The sequence below is a fragment of the Pogona vitticeps genome, chromosome 2 (assembly GCF_051106095.1).
Source record: "Pogona vitticeps strain Pit_001003342236 chromosome 2, PviZW2.1, whole genome shotgun sequence".
In the NCBI taxonomy this organism is placed as follows: Eukaryota; Metazoa; Chordata; class Lepidosauria; order Squamata; family Agamidae; genus Pogona; species Pogona vitticeps.
The window spans coordinates 255859638-255879906 of NC_135784.1; the positions used below are offsets into that span (position 1 = coordinate 255859638).

Here is a 20269-nt window from a genome sequence, read left to right on the forward strand (position 1 = left end):
GCACTTCTGATAGTGTATCCAGTTCTATAATGTCCAACAGCTTCTTCAAGAACTCCTCCATTGTAGGAACATCTTCACTTTTCCATTTTTGGGCCCAAAGTATCCTAGCTGCTATCAATATATACATCAAACTATATTTAATTTTCTTGTCGGTAATTTCTGGCATAATATTCAATAATGCTATTTCAGGTTTAAAATTTAATTTCCTTTGAATAATTCCTTTTATCATTTCCCACAACTGTGACCAATAGACCCTGGCTTTTTCACATGACCACCACATATGATAATAAGTTCCCACTTTTTTTTTTTTTACATTTCCAACAGATATTACTGCTTCCTTCTGACATTTTTGCCAGTTTTATGGGAGTATAATGCCATCTATAGAACACTTTGAGGATATTTTCTCTTAAATTTACTGGCTTAATCATTTTGTAACAGTCTTTCCACATCATCGTCCAATGATCAATGTCGATATTATAGCCAAAGTCCCTTGCCCATCTTATCATTGTCTCCTTTACCCTCTCATCCTCCAGTTCATATTCCAGTAAATATGTATACATTTTCTTTATTATTTTCTCGTCAGAGTAAACCCAGAGTTTATCTACCTGTACTTCACCTTCAAAGAAACCCAAATTTCTATCTTTTTTATATCTTGATTCTAATTTATTCAATGACCACCAGTCTGTTGCCACCCCTAATTCCTCTAGTTCTTGTTTATTTTTTATATTTTGTTCTCTATTAAGTAGTTCTTTATAGGTTAACATCATCTCTTTCTGATTTATCACTTTCAGAGTGAAATAAAACTGTTAAAGTGCTACTTTGTTTTGTCTTTTTAAATTTTCCTTTTGTCAACATGCTAAGACAGACTAAAGGCAGCTACTTCTTAGGATTTACTGCATCTGACTGCCCATTACTCCTTTCCCATGAATCAAAGCTGTCTTGCAAAAACTCTTTTGTAACCATTAATGCATCCAAAAATGGGGAGACTGCTGTTCTTTCTACTTGGAAAACCAAGAAATGAATGTACGATATTAAGAAATAATTGGGGGGGGGGGGGAGAGAAAAAAAGAAAAAAGAAATCCAGAACAAAGCATCTTTATTTATTTAGAAATGCATTTACTTTTGTCTCCTCAGTTTTCTTTTTCTGTGTGAAGTAAGTAATACAGTTTTCACACTTTTTTAAACAGTATGCATTTCATTCATGGTTCTCTAGTATCATGTAAACTGCTGCCTGCTATTAAAAAAAAAACAAAGCCCACAATGAAAAAGGACAAACAGATTTCAAAACAATTAAAAGAACTTCAAAACAATATGGTGAATCCCTCCCAATCCCTGCCACATTAAACGTATGCTGTATACTCTGGAAACATAAAGAAGTCAGACATTTTAACAAGGATTTCATTTGGTTAATGTCAGTGGTCAAAGAAGAGAGAAGTAATTTACTGGCAGTAACCCACTGGATATTTCAGCAAACACTGTCAGCCAATCTGTCTTCCAAACTGAAGTAGCAGGAATGTGATGGTGAAAATAGTCTTCACTCAGTATCATGTAAGAGAATCCAGCTGTGCTTGTATTGACTCCAACTATTTAAATAAAAAATGTCAATGCAAGATATTTAGAAACATGAACTACAGGACAACCAACAAATATGGAGAGCTCATATAAAGTCATATAGCAGTGAGGAAGTCTTACAATCACAAATTATGCATGCATTTTGCATGGAATTCTTATGTCAAATTTTAGAGCAATAACTGTCTGCTGACTTCATCTGCCCATAGTTACTTGGCTATAAATTTACAATTTATATAAATGTTTATTTTGACAGTTGAATTTAACATGTATATAAACACAAATAAGAGATGTTTTCCTGGCCTTTTGTTACCATTGAGATTTAAGAGCAAGGCATAGGACACATCACCTTGTTCAAAGTCACTCTAAACAGGAAATGTAAAACCTGTATTCAGTTACTACTTTATAGGAGACATAACTCAAAGAGGCAGTGCTTTGGGGGGATGAAGCTATTATCTGTTTACAAGGAAAGCTCAGAGCAAGAACAACTAGAAAACAAAGGATTGGTAATAAAGACTTATTAAGGGCAAAGGAAAGGTTACTGAAATGTTAGAAAGTCAGTAAAAACACCCATACAGACCTTGTTATAGAACTCAAACAGTTCTTCATGACTGAACTCAACAAACACTTTTTCCATGGTCTGTAAAGAAAGAAAACAAGGGCCAGAAATTTAGATTATATAATGTGATTTTATTTACAACACTCTGCGTATGATAGATCCCCTAACTTTTAAACTTTGGTTCATGGCACATAGGAAGAACGACAATCTTTCAGCAAACCTCCATTGATCACGATACATCACATTATGAGAAAGGATTTTAGTCAATATGTTCATCTGTTATTCTAGAAGCGGTTCTCCAAGCTGTAATAACATTGACACTAGGAAGAAAATCATTTCATTATCTTTTTTAAAAGGAACATCTAAAATATGAGATTATATTTCAACTTTCTCAGCAGTCCTTATGAGAACGAATAAATGCCATTATAATGAAACATTGGAGGCTGTGTATGTGACTGAACTCACATATCCATTAATGTGGTACACCATCACAGAACTAATATCTCAAATTAATCTAATGGTTATGATCTTACCATGCAGAGTTTGCTAAGTCATTTTGACAGACATACAGGCAGTTAGTAACACAGCCGATTCAAAGCAGTGCTTAAATATCAGGGTTTCAAGCACACTGTATTTATTGTTGTTTATCTTCCTTCTTTTGCTGCATGTTTAATGTGAACAAAGCATCTTTTCTAAGATGTCTAAATGTGAACTGCACTGCACAAGTAAAAAAATAGTGTATTGTATACTATTAACTTACCTAGTGGTATATGTTTTTGTTATTTACACTTCTGAAATATTTTCAATGAATTGTGAGTTAATTGAAGTCGGTGGCCCAAACTGTACTCATTATTTATGCTAGTGCACAAGAGTCAATGAGTTAACTATACTGTATATGAGTTAACATATTCCAAATCGTGAACTAGTTGTGTGACCTGGCGCACAATAAGAAATACAAGTGGCTACTTATTAACTAGTAGCAATTGGCTGCCACAATTTATCTCACTGTATTTATGTTGGTGTAAATAATCAATATAAGTAATTCAAAAAGAAAATATGAAAGCTAGGTAACTTATGCTATTACTTGTATCCTGGCATATCTTCAGCACAGTTGCAGAGCAAATATGGAATGCAAGTCATATAGTGAGCAGCAGGTGAACACTGCATTCGCCTAAGAGATAACTAGGCAAAACTAAGTAACTTCTGTCCCCGTTTTTATACCCAAAATTCTAGTTTCCAAGTTCTTCCAAAAAAATTGCCAATCAAGTGCCGAGTTTCCCCAATTAATACTGCTAATTACTGCAGTATCGAGGAGTGAGCTCAGTCCAGCATTGAAGTTTCCTTTCTCACATATATAAAACATAGGTATTTGCTGACTTCCAGTCATTGAGCATTTCCCCGCTTTCTCCTTGATACCTTTGTCCTAGGCAGAAACAAGAAAGCCTGATTTTCCAGAAGAGCAACTGAAACCATAATCCCTCATTTCCCAATATTTTACAAGATTTTCCCCTGTCTCCACAGGCCTCTGTACCTCCTGAAATTTGGCTCTCAGGGTTTCCTTGCCCTTCAGAGAATCTGTTAAGATGCAAATTCATCTATTAGAAGATTAAGTTGCTTTATACATGTCTCTCGTTCCAAACATGAGGGGAGGGTGGGGGCAGGACATTTGCATGGAAAGGATTTTGCCACTAGTTCAACTATTTTTGATAAATTGTTATGAACACATTCTCAACAGTGTCCATCCTTTAAAGTGGATATTAACAGCCATAAAATCACTGGGGCCAGCATGTCTACTTCAATGCCTCCCCCTCCCCTTCTGCAGAAAAAGGATTCTTTCTCCTAATTTAGGGAAACACATAAAGGGCCAGTAATTTGTATGAGAGACTGGGCTTAACTCTGATGGAGAGAATAAAGCAATGCTGGGAACAGAATAATTATTTAGAAAAAGAAAAAGAAAACAAGCACTGGAAATGAGATTCTTTTTGTCATGATTCCTGCTGAGTCTTCCTACAACGAACATAATATGGTAAAAGGAAAGAAAGATTTGTAAAACATTCTGTCTGGTCTTAAAACAAGAATAAATCAACAAGTGGCTTCAGGAAGGAAAGGGGGGGGCTGAAGAAAGGAATCCATTTCTAAATTTTATCTTCATACCCCAGCTTCTGGTTTATTACCAGCAATCCAAATCAATGCTAAAACACAATTCTGAAAAGCAAACACACAAAGATCAGAAAATATTACTGGAAGTTTCTTCTTCATGCTAAGTAAACACAACTTATCCAATTTGCTTAACTGTCAATCAAGATTTGCTGTTAGCTAAAACACAGGCTCAGCTGCCAAAACTGGGCAACTCCATCCACCCAGCTACTGAACAAAAACTTCAGTGTACTGCTGGGTATAGCGATTAAAACATTAAATATACAAGCATTTTTAAAAATGGAAGTGTAAGACAAAGAATTGCTGATTGTAAAATCTGCTTTATATTTTTAAAAAATGCTTATGCAATATCATTACAGTCAGAATTACTTATTGATTTCTGAGTTTGAGGCAGATTAAAATGCAAACTGCTGAGAGAATTTAATCTTGATCTAGTGATTATTCCAGCTGACTCTGGCTCAGGGGGTGCCTATACTTCAGCATCCCTGGTTCAATTCAGCATACCATCCACACTGCATACTGTATTTTATATTTCAACATCTTGCCTGCTCTTTGTGAGACAATGCAATCTACCCCAGTTACTGATATTCTTTCCCTGCTTGTCTTTCTGAGAAACAAATTTGGAAATAGATATATTAAAAATATTATGCAGTAATAGTTGTACAAGGTGAACTCAGCATATTTCAGTTTGGCACTAAGTCAACAATTACAAGAACTTCAAATGAACACTCATAATATTTACTTATATAGGGATTCTATATAATTTGTAATACAGGCAGTAGAAAACAACATTGCCTTAAAAATTCCTCTACTGTTTGTCTAATCCTAGACACTAACTATAACTCAAGCAGAAACAAGAAAATTCTTCCAAAGCAAAGTTTTTTAAAACTTCAGAGAGTTCTCTGCCTAGCTATCTTCTCTTATCTTGGTCTTTTCATAGATTTTTCTAAGCTATATCAACATTATCCTTTCAATACCTAAGGTTTTCATTTAATATAAAGATTTATGGGAAGAAATGCTTTTGGCTTTACTATAAACAAAATATTTCAAGAAAATGTAAAGTGAGGGAAACCTAACATCAAATATATTAAGTATCTTTCCATAAAAGTATTCTGATATGCTTAAGTTGTGAGAGTTACATTTTGTCCAGAGGTGGACAAAAAAAATAGAATACTAGATTCCCATTCTGTATGTACATGAAACTTAGCTTTACATTCAATGTTGTAAAAAAAGTGCATTCATGATTTTTAATATTTTTCCATTAACATCCTGCACAGTAATCCCTGCTGATACCAAGCTGTATGAAATATATACACAGTGGTGCCTTGACTTACGAACGCCCCAACGTACGAACATTTCGATTTACAAACCACTCCGTTCACAAAATTTTGCTTTGACTTGCGAACAGAGCTTTGACATACGAACAAAAAAACCGTGGGAAAAGTAGGAAATGGACTTTGGACCGCCTGGTACTGCCATTTTAAAATGTAAAAATTGATTTAAAAGGTGCTTGGTTTGGTTTAAAGCTGCTTGGTTTTAAAGTTGCTCTCTTTAAAAGGTGTTCATTCTCTCCTTCCCTGCCCTTTTTTTAACCTACGTCATTTTAGGATTTTAAAAAAATCTCCCCCTAGTGGTAGAGGACGGATTAACCTGTTTTGCATTAGTTCCTATGGGAACTAATGCTTTGACTTACAAACAGCACCTCTACATACGAACAAAAACCAGCTGGAAAAAATTAATCAGTTTTCCATGCATTCCTATGGGAAATGCTGATTTGACTTACGAACTATTCAACTTACGAACATCTTCTGGAACGGATTAAGTTTGTAAGTCAAGGCACCACTGTAGTTTACAGTTCTGGTCCACAACTGCATCTGAACTGTGTTCAGTGGCCCAGACTTGGGACGGGACAAATTACAGTAGAAAATTAGAGTCTCCTCTTGGGACTCGATTATCTTTTCAACAATAATATCCCCCCCATCAAACTTGCAAATGTTAATACAAAAATGAAGCAGAAACATAAAGCTCATTTCTAAATAAAACTAACATAACTTTGCCAGACCTCAGTTTTAAAATTGAAAATGACTTTTTAAAAAAAAGAGAAATGCACTATCATGGCAAATTAATGTCAAGCACATCTAAGAATGCAGATGGGAGAGACAGATTGGCTTCCTTCCTTAAATTATCTATGTATGACATGGGTATTAAATAGCTCTTACTGTAACAGAAACAGTCAGAACAGTCTGATGCTAGAAACTAACAATTCTAGTTCATATCTTTTACATTTGAAATATCAAGTCATTCCCTGTATGTAGTCAATTTTTACTAATATTAGGATATCACATGACCTATTTAAGCTCTCAATAAATTTAACTGTATTTGGAAGTCAGTTTCACTTCAGATCCCACAGCTCACAGTTCATTCTAAAGCTTCCCTTGAAATTTCTCCTTTTATATTATTACTTAGAGTTCTGTCCCAACCATAAGAATCCATGGCTGAAATTCTGTTGCTTTGTAACACAGGTGAAAGGTAATAAGCATAACATTCATTCACTTCTACCTGGCAACTACCAAGCTGCCACTGAAATTTTGGGGGCTGCACATGCATACTAACGAGTATGGGTAAAAGTAAACAAATGACCAGTCATGTCTGACTCTAGGGGGTGGTGCTCATCCCCATTTCCAAGCCACAGACCCAGCATTTGTCCGTAGACAATTTCCGTGGTCACGTGGCCAGCGCGACTACACACGGAACATCGTTGCCTTCCCACCATGGTGGTATCTATTTATCTACTCGCATTTGCATGCTTTCAAACTGCTAGGTTGGCAGGAGCTGGGACAAGCAACGGGAGCTCACGCCATCACATGGATTTGATCTTATGACTGCTGGTCTTCCGACCTCACAACACCACCATGTGGCAAGTATACATATGCTTGAAAATCCCAACGGGGACTTGTCAATTGCTGGCTAGAAATTAGTAAATGTCTACTCCACCTCATTCCCAGCATTTCTGCTAGCAGTACTAGACGTATTCTGGAAAACCCAAAATGTTTCATGAGTTCTGCTAAAGAAGATCTGGAATCTGAGGGGTTAATTACAACTGAGAATACTAGGCAATCAGAATCTCAGACAGCTGAATCACCACCAGATTCTCCTCCCTCAGTAGCCAGGGTGAGGGAGAAGCTTCGGCAAGGACTCATGACACGAAGATCCAAAGCCCGCATGAATGCTTCCCATAGGAACATCAGGTCGACCAGCCCTGAGTATTAGCAGGATAAGGTGTTTAGTTAGCTGCTGTTGCTATAAAATCTGCACTCGAGGCTTGCAAGTTTGTGGAAGCAACAAGTCAAACACTTTGGCTTGCATCCACATTCCTGCTTATTCTGGACTCTGTTCTCTGGACCCCTGGCTTTGGACTCTGACTGCTGACTATGGTTTGTGTTTTGGCTTTGGCGTTTTGGTATCTGCTTTGCATCTTCTGGACTTCTGATATTGGACTGGTTTATTGGACTGTTGCCTGTTGAAACCCCCTGGGAATGAGACAAAATGTAAGGAAACACACTGTGATATTCCCCCTTCAAAGCAGTCAGCCTACCTCACAATAATTATTAAGGTCCCATGGTGATGCTCTTAAGTTATCCTCATGTGATGGCACATGGGGCTATCACGTTTGTAGTCCCGTCATAGTCACCTACAAGAGCTGTTTGCATGAAGAGACATTTCCAAAGAAATACAATGACACAGAGCAGTGGAGAAACAGCATGAACCAGCCAATTGCCAATTGCCCCACTAAATTCCCATCTGACATGGTGTGAGGATGAGAGTAACCACAGGGATACACTCTATGGTGTACCATCCGTCTCCCACATCAGAAACGCAGAAGAGGAGGTAGAAACCATTGAAAGAGGGTTAAAGCAATTGGAAGTAAGTACAGAGGCACTAGAGCACACCTATTTGGCGGGAAAAGAGGATAAAAAAGAGGTAGAGAAGGAAGGAGGCAGCGGTTTGAATGGGGAAAAGAGAGAGGTGTGTTGGGCTGATGAGGATATTTCAGAAGCAAGTAGAGACTTAGTAGAGTTAGTACAGGAAGATCCATGAACAGGGGAATGGGAAGAGTTTTGAGTACCCAGAGAATATGCTGAGAAGGAATGGAAAAGACAAACATATACTGGGGCAAGACAGAGGAAAGGAAAAGAAAGAAAGAATATAAAGCTTGGCTAAAGAGGAAGAACAAGTAAGAGAACAGAGGAGATGTATGGCGCCAATTGGGAGATCCCATGGGCCCAGTCTTTTCAGACCCCCGGTGAGACAGAACAAGGGGAAGAAATTCTGGGAGCCGCAGGTGGCTGGGTGTACCATCCAAACTGTAGCCTATTTAGACAATATCAGGGTACCTCGGGCACCAGGCAAAAATGGATAAACGGAGTTAAGAGTTCATCTGCTCTTTCGTTTCAAGGAGAGTTACCTGGTTTAACAAAAGTTAAGAGGTATGATTTGTTATTAAAAGCAGAAATGAATACTATGAACATGACTGAGACTGATGACTTCTTGGACAATAAACCTGTTCTATTAGAAGATTTTGGGCTGTCGTTGTCTTCTTTACAGAAAAATTCATTGAGAGAGGTAAAGGAAACTAAACACAATCACACATGAAGGAAGGAAGGAAGGAAGGAAGGAAGGAAGGAAGGAAGGAAGGAAGGAAGGAAGGAAGGAAGGAAGGAAGGAAGGAAGGAAAGCAGCTTTTCTAAAAGGACAAGGAGAGAAAAATGGCTTCTCCCTTTGTTGTCTCATATTCAGAGTTTTATCAAAGGGCATCCTTGTGTATTTCACTCCCCAGACAAGTTTCTGTTTCTGAAGCACACTGTGACAAAATGTCATCATGATCTGTCATCCTGGTTTATGAGGTTTAGTTTGAAAGTAAATAAACTATTTAAATTTTCTCTCATGCTTGGACTGGCCAAGCATCTCTCTCTCTCTCTCTCTCTCTCTCTCTCTCTGTCTCTCTCTCAAACAGTTATTTCTCAAAATTATCCAGGAAGCTGCATTAACATGGATAGCAAATGTGATGGGGGGACTTCCTTGCTCTCAGCACATGGGGACTTGTGGGAGCTACAGTTCAAAAAAGGTAACTATTCCAATCATCTGCCTTCATCTGTTAAATGGACGTCTGCCAAGGGCAAACTGACCAGTCATGACATAGTTTCCTTTTGTACCTGTCCTTCATCTGACATTTGTACTTTTTTCCATTTTTAAACAGAACACACACTGGACAAATTAGGTTACAAACTATCTGCCAATCAGAACAGAGAATTCATTAACTGCTGTATAAAAAGTGTCTGGGTGTGCAGATATGCCACTATGATTTAAAAGCTCAATAAGAAAAGGCTTTGCCAAGGATATCAAATGGAGTATATATTTCTGAGTTGCTTTGAAAATTGTTAAGACTTGGTGTTGCTCTACAATAAAGTACTTTTCATTATTAACAATAAACCATTGATTAAGAGATCCTATTGTAACAAGTTGTTCATTACGTATTGCTTTATTTCACAAATAATATGTTACATGTTGAAAACTTAACTTTTGTTTCCTTACCCAAAGACACTGACTGGATCATTCACTTTAATCGTATTAGCTAAACATTTGAGAGAGAAGAGAGAAGGCAAAAACACAACCTCTGCTTTCTTCTGTTAAGATTCATATATATAAAACAGTTATATTTTAATCACATGAATAAATCAACATACAATTGTTGCGTTTTAAATTACTTTACTGCATAAACTCTAAGGTAAACACTAAAGTAATGAACTAATTTACAGCACAGGAGAGAAAAGCAATAAAGAAATCTAAGCTAAAACCTTCCAGTTATGTTGCCATCATTCTAAACTTAAACCCAAGGGGGGAGTAGCCCCCAAACAAGGCTCCTAGTCCTTTGCTTTGGTCTGATGAGACCAAGATGAACTTATTTGATTCAGATGGTGTCAAGTGTGTGTGGAGGCAAGCAGGTGAGGAGTACAAAGACAAGTGTGTCATGCCTACAGTCAAGCATGGTGGTGGGAGTGTCATGATCTGGGGCAGCATGAGTGCTGCCGGCACTGGGGAGCTACAGTTCACTGAAGAAATCATGAATGCCAACATGTACTGTGACATAGTGAAGCAGAGCATGATCCCCTCCCTTTGGAGACTGAGCCACAGGGCAGCATTCCAACATAATAACCACCCCAAACACACCTCCAAAACAACCACTGCTTTGCTAAAAAAAGCTGAGGGTAAAGGTGATGGACTGGGCAAGCATGTCTCCAGACCTAAACCCTATTGAGCACCTGTGGGGCATCCTGAAATTGAAGGTGGATGATGACATCCACCAGTTCCGTGACGTCATCATGGAGGAGTGGAAGAGGACTCCAGTGTCAACCTGTGAAGCTCTGGTGAACTCTATGCCCAAGAGGGTTAAGGGAGTGCTGGAAAATAATGGTGGCCACACAAAATACTGAGTGCCTAATTTGGCCATTGTCACTTAGGGGTGTACTCACTTTTGTTGCCAGCGGTTAAGATATTAATGGCTGTGTGTTCCATTATTTTGAGGGGACAACACATTTACACTGTTATACAAGCTGTATACTCACTGCTTTACATTGCAGCCAAGTGTCATTTCTTCAGTGTTGTCACATGAAAAGATATACCAAAATATTTATGAAATGTGAGGGGGTGTACTCACTTCTGTGATATACTACGTATATGAACAGAGCCTGGAAATTTTGCTTTGTATTTTGACTGTAGGAATTGACAAAAGTTTAACTGCCTGTGGCCTTTCTGGCTAGAAGATTCTGGGAATTGTATTAGAGCAATTTTTTCAACCTCTGACTATGAATGCTCACCTTTTGTGCTCACTTCCCCCCTATGGAATCACCACTGTCCTGCCCCTGAACTCTGCAGTGTTATGGAAAACAAACACGAGCACTCAAACTTTAGCATGAGCTTTTGAACATTCAAGATCTAAAAATGGCAAAGTGATGGTAGATTTGCTTAAGATCAATGAATGCCATTTTTTGAAATGCAGTGCATAAACAAGTATAGATGAAAATCAATAGAAACTTTATGCTTGAGCTTTTCAAAAAGTGACAGTTTCCTGAGCAGTGTCAGAAACAGAAGTTTGGATTGATGCAAGCTTTACGCCCTTTGAAAAGGCTGAGCCCCAAATAAATCCCTCCGTTTGGACACGTGAGTGTATAATATAATTGCAAAGCTTTGTCCGTAGACTTAATTTTATCTAAGCAGAGTTCCCAGTTTCTTTCTACTGTTTTGTTTTAGGAGAGGCAACAAGGCATGGGATTTTCAGAATTCATGAACTACAGCCCCAAGAAATTTGCAGGAATTCTCCCATCCAGACTTCTGAAGGCTTTAGCCAACAAAAGAAAACAAACACCCAAACTTTTCCAGTGCCTACAATCACCTTCAGCTGAAACATAATGGCTTGTCTCAGAAATGATGAAGACAGAGCAAGTGGCTAAGTGGGGCTACATTTTATCGGAACTGCAAGGCTGATAGTTTCCCTGCCTATTATTTTCCATACAGGGTACCTCTCAGGAAATTAACAAACCCATAATGACTTGAAGTTTCCAGAAAGTTTAGCCTTGTTTAGCCATTCATTCATTCATTCATTCATTCATTCATTCATTCATTCATTCATTCATTCATTCATTCATTCATTCATTCATTCATTCATTCAACTTATATCCTGCCCATCTAGACAGTGTCTACTCTGGGCAGCTTACAAGAAAGTAGCTTAAATACAATTCACACACACTTTACATCACAATTTAAACATAATAATAATGCAGCTCAAGATGGAAAAACAGTCAAAACGGAAAAATAAAGACAGAAAATTAAAACAGAAAAGTAAAGCTCAAGTAGTGACAGGGGAGAAGGCTTGCCTAAAGAGGCAGGTCTTAAGTTGGCTCTTGAAGACACCCAGCGAGGGAGCCAGGCAAATCACAGACTGAAGACTATTTCACAGTCGAGGGGCCACTGCCGAGAAGGCCCGGTTTCTTGTTCTTTCTTTCCGAGCCTCCCGCAGTGTAAGGTCCCTCAACCTTCTTTCCTGGCGACGATGAGTGATACAAGTAGATCTAGGTGGGAGAAGGCATTCCGCCAAATATTGAGGTCCTAAACCGTTTAGGGCTTTATATGTCATCATTAAGACTTTGAAATCAATGCGGAAACGAACGGGCAGCCAATGCAAAGCAGCCAGTGTGGGAGAGATATGCTGATGTTTTCTCATCCCACTAAGAAGTCTGGCCGCCACATTCTGCACCATTTGAAGCTTCCGCATCAATCTCAAAGGTAGCCCCACGTAGAGTGCATTGCAGTAGCCATTTCCTCCGTCTTCTTCATGTCCAAGAGAAGCCAGTATTTCTGAGCTGAACATGATTACAAGTACCTAAAAAGGATGGAGGATTTTTTTATTTTTATTTTTTTGCTACAGCCCCCAGAAATCTGGGTGGGGAGATCCCTGCACATTTCTGGGGGTTGTAGTCTGTGAATTCTGAAAAAAAACCATGTCTAAAGACAATCAAGTTGTCATCTGTTTCTGCACTGGTATGTCCTCAAGCCTCCCATGACAACCAACGTCCTTTCAATTAAAATTCAAAATGTCATGATCACTCTGGAAATAAGCTGAAAAAGAAAAGTGAGCACCTGAACAGAAAAAAACCGGACTACTCCAAATCCACTGTCAGAAACTCTTTAGGTTTCAGTTCTTCAAAGGTGGACATTGAGAAATAGAAAGAAATTAGCTAGAGCAACTCTTTTGCAAGGCATGCATGAACAAAAAAAATCTGCCCCAAAGGTACAGAAATAACTAAGAACTCTAGATTGCCTCTGTGGATCAAGAGGATTAACATAGAACAGCACTATATTTAATATAATAAATATAAAAATTGCAACTAAAAACAATCCCATAAAAATAACTGTAGCAACCCCTCCAGAAAACACTTTGTGGCACACACACCCCAGGTTGGGAAATTGTGATATTAAACTTTATAGGTCATAACCAGCACCTTGAATTGGGCTCAGAAAGAGATCAGCAGGTAGTGAAGCTATTGTAACATGGGAATTATATGCTCCCTGTAGCCAGCATCAGTCAACAGTCTGGCTGCAGCACTTTGCATTTGCTGAACTTTCTGAACAGTCTTCAAAAGCAGCCCCGTGTACAGTGTGCTGCAATAATCCAAAAAGCACGTAACTAAGGTATGTGCCACAGTAACCAACATGGATTTCTCATGAAACAGGTGCAGGTGGTCCACTACTTTAACTGTGCAAATGCACTCCTGGCCACAACTGATACCTGAGCATTCAGGCTCAAGGATGAGTCCAAAAGTATTCCCAAACTGTGAACCTGGGTTTTGAAGAGAAGTATAACCCCATTCAGTACAGACTGAATCCCTATTTTCTGATATGCCTTTCAGTTGACCACCACTATCTTGCCTGCATTAAGTTTCAATCTCTTTCGTCTAATCCACTTGTTTTTAACCTTGGGTTACTCAGGAGTTTTGGACTGCAACTCCCAGGAGCCTTCACCACCAACTGTGCTGGCTGGGGCTTCTGGGAGTTGCAGTTCAAAAACATCTGAGTAACAAAGGTTCAGAACCACTGGTCTAATCCAGTCACTACCAATGTCAGACACTTGTTCAGAACTTGGTTCCTTGGAATGTACACATTAAATAGCATGGGAAACAAAAGAGAACCCTGAGGGACCCCACAGGGCAAAGATCAAGATATTAAACAGAAGTTCCCCAACAACACCTTCTGAGTTGGCTCCTTCAGGAAGGAATGGAGCCATGCAAGACAATTCTTCCAAATCCCATCCCAGATAAATGGTTCAGCAAGATATTCTGGTCAATTATATCAAAAGCTGCTGAAAGGACACACATACTTCCCCTGTCTAGTTCCTGGTATGGGTAATCAACCAAAGTGACCAAAGCCATCTGTCTCTGTCACATCACCAGGCATAAAGCAAGATCAAAATAATCTATTCCATCCAGACATTCTTGGAGTTATAAGCAACCTCCCACCCATATTAATCTTGCCCAAAATCAGAATATTGGAGACCGGGTGATAATTATCTAATACAGTGGGGTTCAACGAAGGCTTTTTCAACAGAGGTTTTACAACTGCTTCCTTTAAGCATTTAGTAAGTCTAAACCCCAACAGGAGGTGATCTGCCCAAGGCAATGGAACTACAGAAAGTTCTTTCACAATCAGACCATTATCACCATGATAAGGGACGTGGTGGCGCTGTGGGATAAACCGCAGAAGCCTGGGCTGCAGGGGTTAGAAGACCAGCAGTCATAAGATCGAATCCACGCAACGGAGTGAGTTCCCGTCGCTTGTCCCAGCTCCCGCCAACCTAGCGGTTCGAAAGCATGCAAATGCAAGTAGATTAATAGGGACCACCTCAGTGGGAAGGTAACAGCGTTCCGTGTCTAAGTCGCACTGGCCATGTGACCACGGAAGATTGTCTTCGGACAAAACGCTGGCTCTATGGCTTGGAAACAGGGATGAGCACCGCCCCTAGAGTCGAACACGACTGGACAAAAATTGTCAAGGGGAACCTTTACCTTTACCTTTTTACCATGGAAAACCAGATCCAGTATATGCCCTGCAACATGAGTGGGGTCTGAGATCACTTGCAATAACCCCATAGTTGTCATGAACGACATGAAGTTTTAAGCCATATGGTCATAATGATTTTGAAAGTGTCCAACACATTATTTATTTACCTAATTATAAGAAATAACATCAATATTTCTAGACTCTTTTCCTTTTAACTGTAACTACTGTAATTAGATGGGATACCATTTGCATTTATTCTTGTTTTCTTCTTTAAGATTATGAAAAGAAAATTGGCAGCAACCTTCCAGGACAGGAACCTGCCAACATAAAACTCCCTTTAATTCAACTGACTGTTCATCTTCTGCCATCTCTCCTGTGCAGTTCAGTGACATTGTTAATCTATTTCAGCAGCACTCATCTTTATCTAAACATCAGACTATGTCAATGTTATAAATGTGCCAGGTCATTTATTTCACTCTGGCTGAACCACATTTCTTTAGGGTGGGGCCTGGAGTATAATCCAAGCACTCCTCCATCTTCCAGGTCATCTCAAGGGTTGTATTGTCCATTTAAGAGAGTGGTCCCATGAACACATACAGGAGAAATATTTCTAATTTAAACAGCGCCAGTGTTCTTGAGCATTTGCATATTTCATGTGTGCCATAATTTTGTGTGTGTGGATTTTAGAGCAATCAAAGTCATTTTACCAAAGTATATAAACTATTACATAACTGGCCATGCTGCTTAAGAAATCTGGGATTCATAGTCTGAAAACACAAACATGTACACCTTGAATATGTATAACGTAAACATCTAGCATACTGGAAAAGAAAACCACTTCTATAGGACTGCCAAGTGCATGTTCAATGGTAACACTGACTTGGAGATGATGGAACTTAAGTCTATCACATCTGGAGGGCATTAGAGTGGAGAAATCTAGCCTAGTATCTATTGTCAAATGTATGTTTTGAAATCAAGAACTTAAAAGTCATTGCTCCAAGGAAATATTTGGCAGGACTACTAATAAAATACTAACTATGAATGAAGGCCAATATTTCAAGAAATCTGAAAATAGGCATATTTAAAATCTGTGTAAAGAACATGGGAAATTTCTGCTCAGTCAGTCCAAAAATCTATCTAATTTAATATACAGTGGTGCCCCGCACAGCGAGGTTAATCCGTTCCGGATTAACCTTCGCTGTGGGAAACATCGCACTACGGAACACAAAAAGGCATTGGAACGCATTAAACAGCGTTTAATGCGTTCCAATGCCATAGAATACTCACCGTTGTGCAATGTTTCCCAGGGGCTGGCAGCCATTTTCGCGCCCTCCCCTCGCATAACGAGGGCGCCAAAATGGCTGCCATCAGCTGTCCGGCGGGTCCAAAATGGCCGCCGGAACAGCCAAAAGGGGCCAGGGCGCAGCGTTTTCGCGCCCTTGGTAAGCAAGGGGAGCACGCGAAAACGCTGCGGAAGCCCCGAAATGGCCATTTCGGGGCTTCTGCAGCGTTTTCGCGCGCTCCCCTTGCTTACCAAGGGCGCGAAAACGCTGCGCCCCGGCCCCTTGCGGCTGTTCCGGCGGCCATTTTGAAGCCGCAGAACAGCTGATTGTCGGGTCACAAAGCGAAGGTCAGTAAGCGAGCAGCTTACCGACCTTCGTTCTGTGATTTCCCGCCTATACGGGCACCGTTTTGCGATCGCATTTGCAATCACAAAAACGGCCTCGTAGAGCGAATTCATCGCTCTACGAGGCACCCGTTGTGCGAGGCACCACTGTACTCTCTCCTACAGAGGCTCGCCAGCTATTTCAACGAAGCTGACAAACCAGGGGCTCAAAGGTAACAGTTTTCTTCCACAGTCGTTCCCCAGCAAGAGGGACACTGTACAGTACTTCTGAGCATGGAGGTTCTGTTTAGCATGACAGCAGGGAGTATACAGGGCCATATAAAGGTTGAACTGAGAAGTGACCTTCTGCCAACTGAATGACTCCTTCAATTCACAGAGAGAATGGGGACCCAGCACTATTGTCTGGAAGGTGGTGGTAGAAGGAATGGTGATCTTTGTGAATTCCTCGTCCCTCCTGTAGTCTTCACACATTGTTCTGCAAGGCTTTCCTACCACCCAGAGTACAGTGGTGCCTCGCTTCACGGGCGCCCCGTTTAACGACAAATCCGCATAGCGATTAAGTTTTTGTGATCGCTTTTGCGATCACACTGCAATGATTTAGATAGGGAAAAATCGCTTTGCGATGATCGGTAAGCTGTTTCGCTTACCGATTTCGCATAGTGATGTTTTCCTAACAGCTGATCGGTGGTTCCAAAATGGCTGCTGGGTTAAAAAAATGGCTGCCCGCTGTGTTTTCGCGCCGATTCCTCGCTTACCGGCAGTGGAAATGGCGGCCGTATGGAGGATTTTCGCGTAGCTGTGAGTTTTTTGCCCATAGGAACACATTAAATGGGTTTTAATGCATTCCTATGGGCTTTTTTATTTCGCATAGTGACAAATCCACATAGCGATGATTTTTCTGGAACGGATTATCGTCGCTATGCAGGGCACCACTGTAGTTCTGTTTAAGCTGCAAGGATATGCAGGGAAGAGAGGAAATAAGCATCTTTCAGGATCATCCAGCTCACAGAATTCTACTCTGCACAAGTCTGGATACAATACCTAATACTGTATATTTAAGTCTCAATATGTAAGAAGTGAGAAATAGGTACCATTTAATAACGGAGGGATCCCCCAGGTCAATTTCAGAGTCCCTATTTAGAGAAACGATCATTACCAATAAGCATATCAAGAGCAAGAAAATTCTTAAAATATTTCCAAGCAAACCCCAAGAAACATAATCAGAACTGTATAAAAAAAGAGGAACAGGACATGTGAAATGCTTAATGATCGCAAGAACTTGTTAAAGGCAACCTCGGAACAATTCACTATGAAAATCAATAAAATACAACAACATAATGGCAGAATAAAAACAGAAACAAAACATTTGTTAAAACAAGCCAAAATAATATTCAAATCCAATGCAGCTTTGGTAAAACTGGTGGTGCAGGTGAGGTTCTGCCCATCTCCCTTGGAAGGAACTGCTACAATAATAGTGTCACTGTAAAAAAAAAAAGGCTAACTGTTGCACCCACCCACCTATCCTCTTTTGGCCGTGGGACATAAAACCTCTAAAAAAGATTACAGATGATGCCAGGCTTGTATGAGATATGTTGACCAAATGAAAAAGAAGACAGGGTTCCTGTACCTAGTAGTACAGGAAGTACAGTCGTGCCCCGCTGGACAATTACCTCGCTCTATGACGAATCTGCTTTACTTTGACATTTTTGGGATTGCAAAACGATGTTTTAAATGGGGTTTTTTGCTATGTGATGATTGGTTCCCTGCCTCGGGAACCAATTTTCGCTTTACGACGATCAGCAAACAGCTGATTGTTGGGTTTCAAAATGGCCACCGGCTGAAGAAAATGGCCCCCCGCTGTTTTCTAGGACGAATTCCTCGCTTTACAGGCACAAAAAAAATGGCCGCTGTATGCAGGATCTTCGCTGGACGAGCAGGTATTCAGCCCATTGGAACACGCTGAACGGTTTTCAATGCGTTGCAATGCGTTTTTTATTTTGTTTGATGACGTTTTCGCTCTACAGCGATTTTGCTGGAACAAATTAATGTTGTTAAGCGAGGCACCACTGTAGTACTTTAGTAGCTGCTTAGAGGAAGAAGTTTCAACAGAGTATGTGTGATTCAAAGAGAAATCAGTAAACACGCCATTCTGTTTTGCTAGCACTAAACTTCAACTGGAAGCTACATTTTCTCAAAAAAGGAAGTTCAATACAAAACAATACTTAATCTGCCTCATCAGCTTTACCCTATTCTTACAAATTGGAAAAGAATCTTTATCACTGATCCTGCACTGCTGTATTTCAGAAAAGCAAACTCAACGTTCAACTGCTGTAGACCTGCGTGTGGTGTTTTTTTTTAAGAAGCCTACGGTTGCATTTGAATTTCTTTTCATTCTCTTCCAAAAATTGATTCAATAAGTAACCCCATCTGTCCATTCTAAGAAAATTAATTTCAGTGACCAGATTAGCCATTCCTCCTCATGACAATAAGAGGTTGGCACTTAATTCAGTATGTTTACTACCTTGCTCTTGGCAACATGTAGAGAGACCTTCTTCTGTAAACTCTATTAAAATGTATGATGGCAGGGAATATTTTAAATTGAATTTTTTAATCTACAACCCTTATACTTATGGTACTTTATATCCAACGCACATTCTAAACAAAGTGGGTCAGAAGCAGACAGCATATATTAATGATAATCAGGCTATTAGCATGGGCTCTTAATGAGAATAGGTCGGATACCAAAAAAGCAAGTTGACTACCAATGTGAATCTTCTTTAGGATGTCAGCCTGAATTGTTCTCAGCTCAGATGGTAAACCCTTTGAACAACTATCAATTGATTTTAATTAATTATTTCAAATTAACCAATTATTTCTTCAGGTTTGTGTCACAATCAAGCCAACTGACACTGGGCAAAATACCTTTGGTCTAACTTTGTGCCAGTGTAACCCGGATCAGGCACTGGAAATATTTTATTTAAATTCTTGGAAAGTTTCCTGCCCATCCGTTTTTGGTTCTGAAGCTACATACGGCTCCCTTTTGCCCTGGGGAAGCCTTTCAGAACCGAAGATAGTGGAGGCTATAATTGTTAAGAGCAGCCAGGCTTCAGGGAAAGTTGATCTACCATTGACCAATGCTTGGTATTACAACATCAAGTAAAGTTTTTATTATTTACGCTGTTGTATGTATGTATACTTTTATTATCTGATGATGTTAGCCGCCTAGAGTGGTCCTGAGTTGGCTAGATATCCCGCCTATCTGAGTTGGCTAGATAGGCGGGATATAAATAAAATAAATAAAATAAAAATAAATAAATCTTATTAAAAAATATAACTCTGATAAAGCAGCCTCACTCCATGTAGCTTTTATAGATTTCAAGGCAACTTTTGACCCAATATCAAGGGTCAAATTATGGGGGGAAAAACTAGAGGCTTCTAATATTGACAGGCATCTGCTTCAACTTATTCAGGCTCTCTATAGAAATACCTCACTTAAGGTAAGATGTAGTGCTCACAGCCATCTTACTAATGCCATTCAAACCCAAAAAGAAGTCAAACAAGGCTGCCTTCTGGCTCCACTTTTGTTTAACTTTTACATTGATTCTATGGTAGATCAGTTAAAAAATATCGACTTTCATCCCCCTAAAATCGGGGGGAGGCATATAACAACATTACTGTATGCCGATGATGCAGCTATCATCTCTAGGAGCCCAATTGGACTTAGAAGAGCTTTGCGAAGGTTGTCT

General features: G+C 39.5%; 1 protein-coding gene across 3 annotated transcripts in view; it reads right to left on the reverse strand.

Moving 5' to 3' along the window:
* Positions 1-1079: 1079 nt before the first annotated feature.
* Positions 1080-20269, reverse strand: part of COMMD10 (COMM domain containing 10) — an 81092-nt gene continuing 61902 nt past the window's right edge. For all 3 annotated transcript variants that reach the window (XR_012084399.2, XR_013542125.1, XM_020780049.3), the window contains 2 exons: positions 2150-2209; positions 1080-1583 (listed from right to left, as the gene is read on the reverse strand). Coding sequence is in view for 1 of the 3 variants with exons in the window: in XM_020780049.3 (XP_020635708.2) it covers positions 1545-1583; positions 2150-2209 (99 nt within the window). In the remaining 2 variants the exon portion in view is untranslated. The remainder of the gene's footprint in view (positions 1584-2149; positions 2210-20269) is intronic.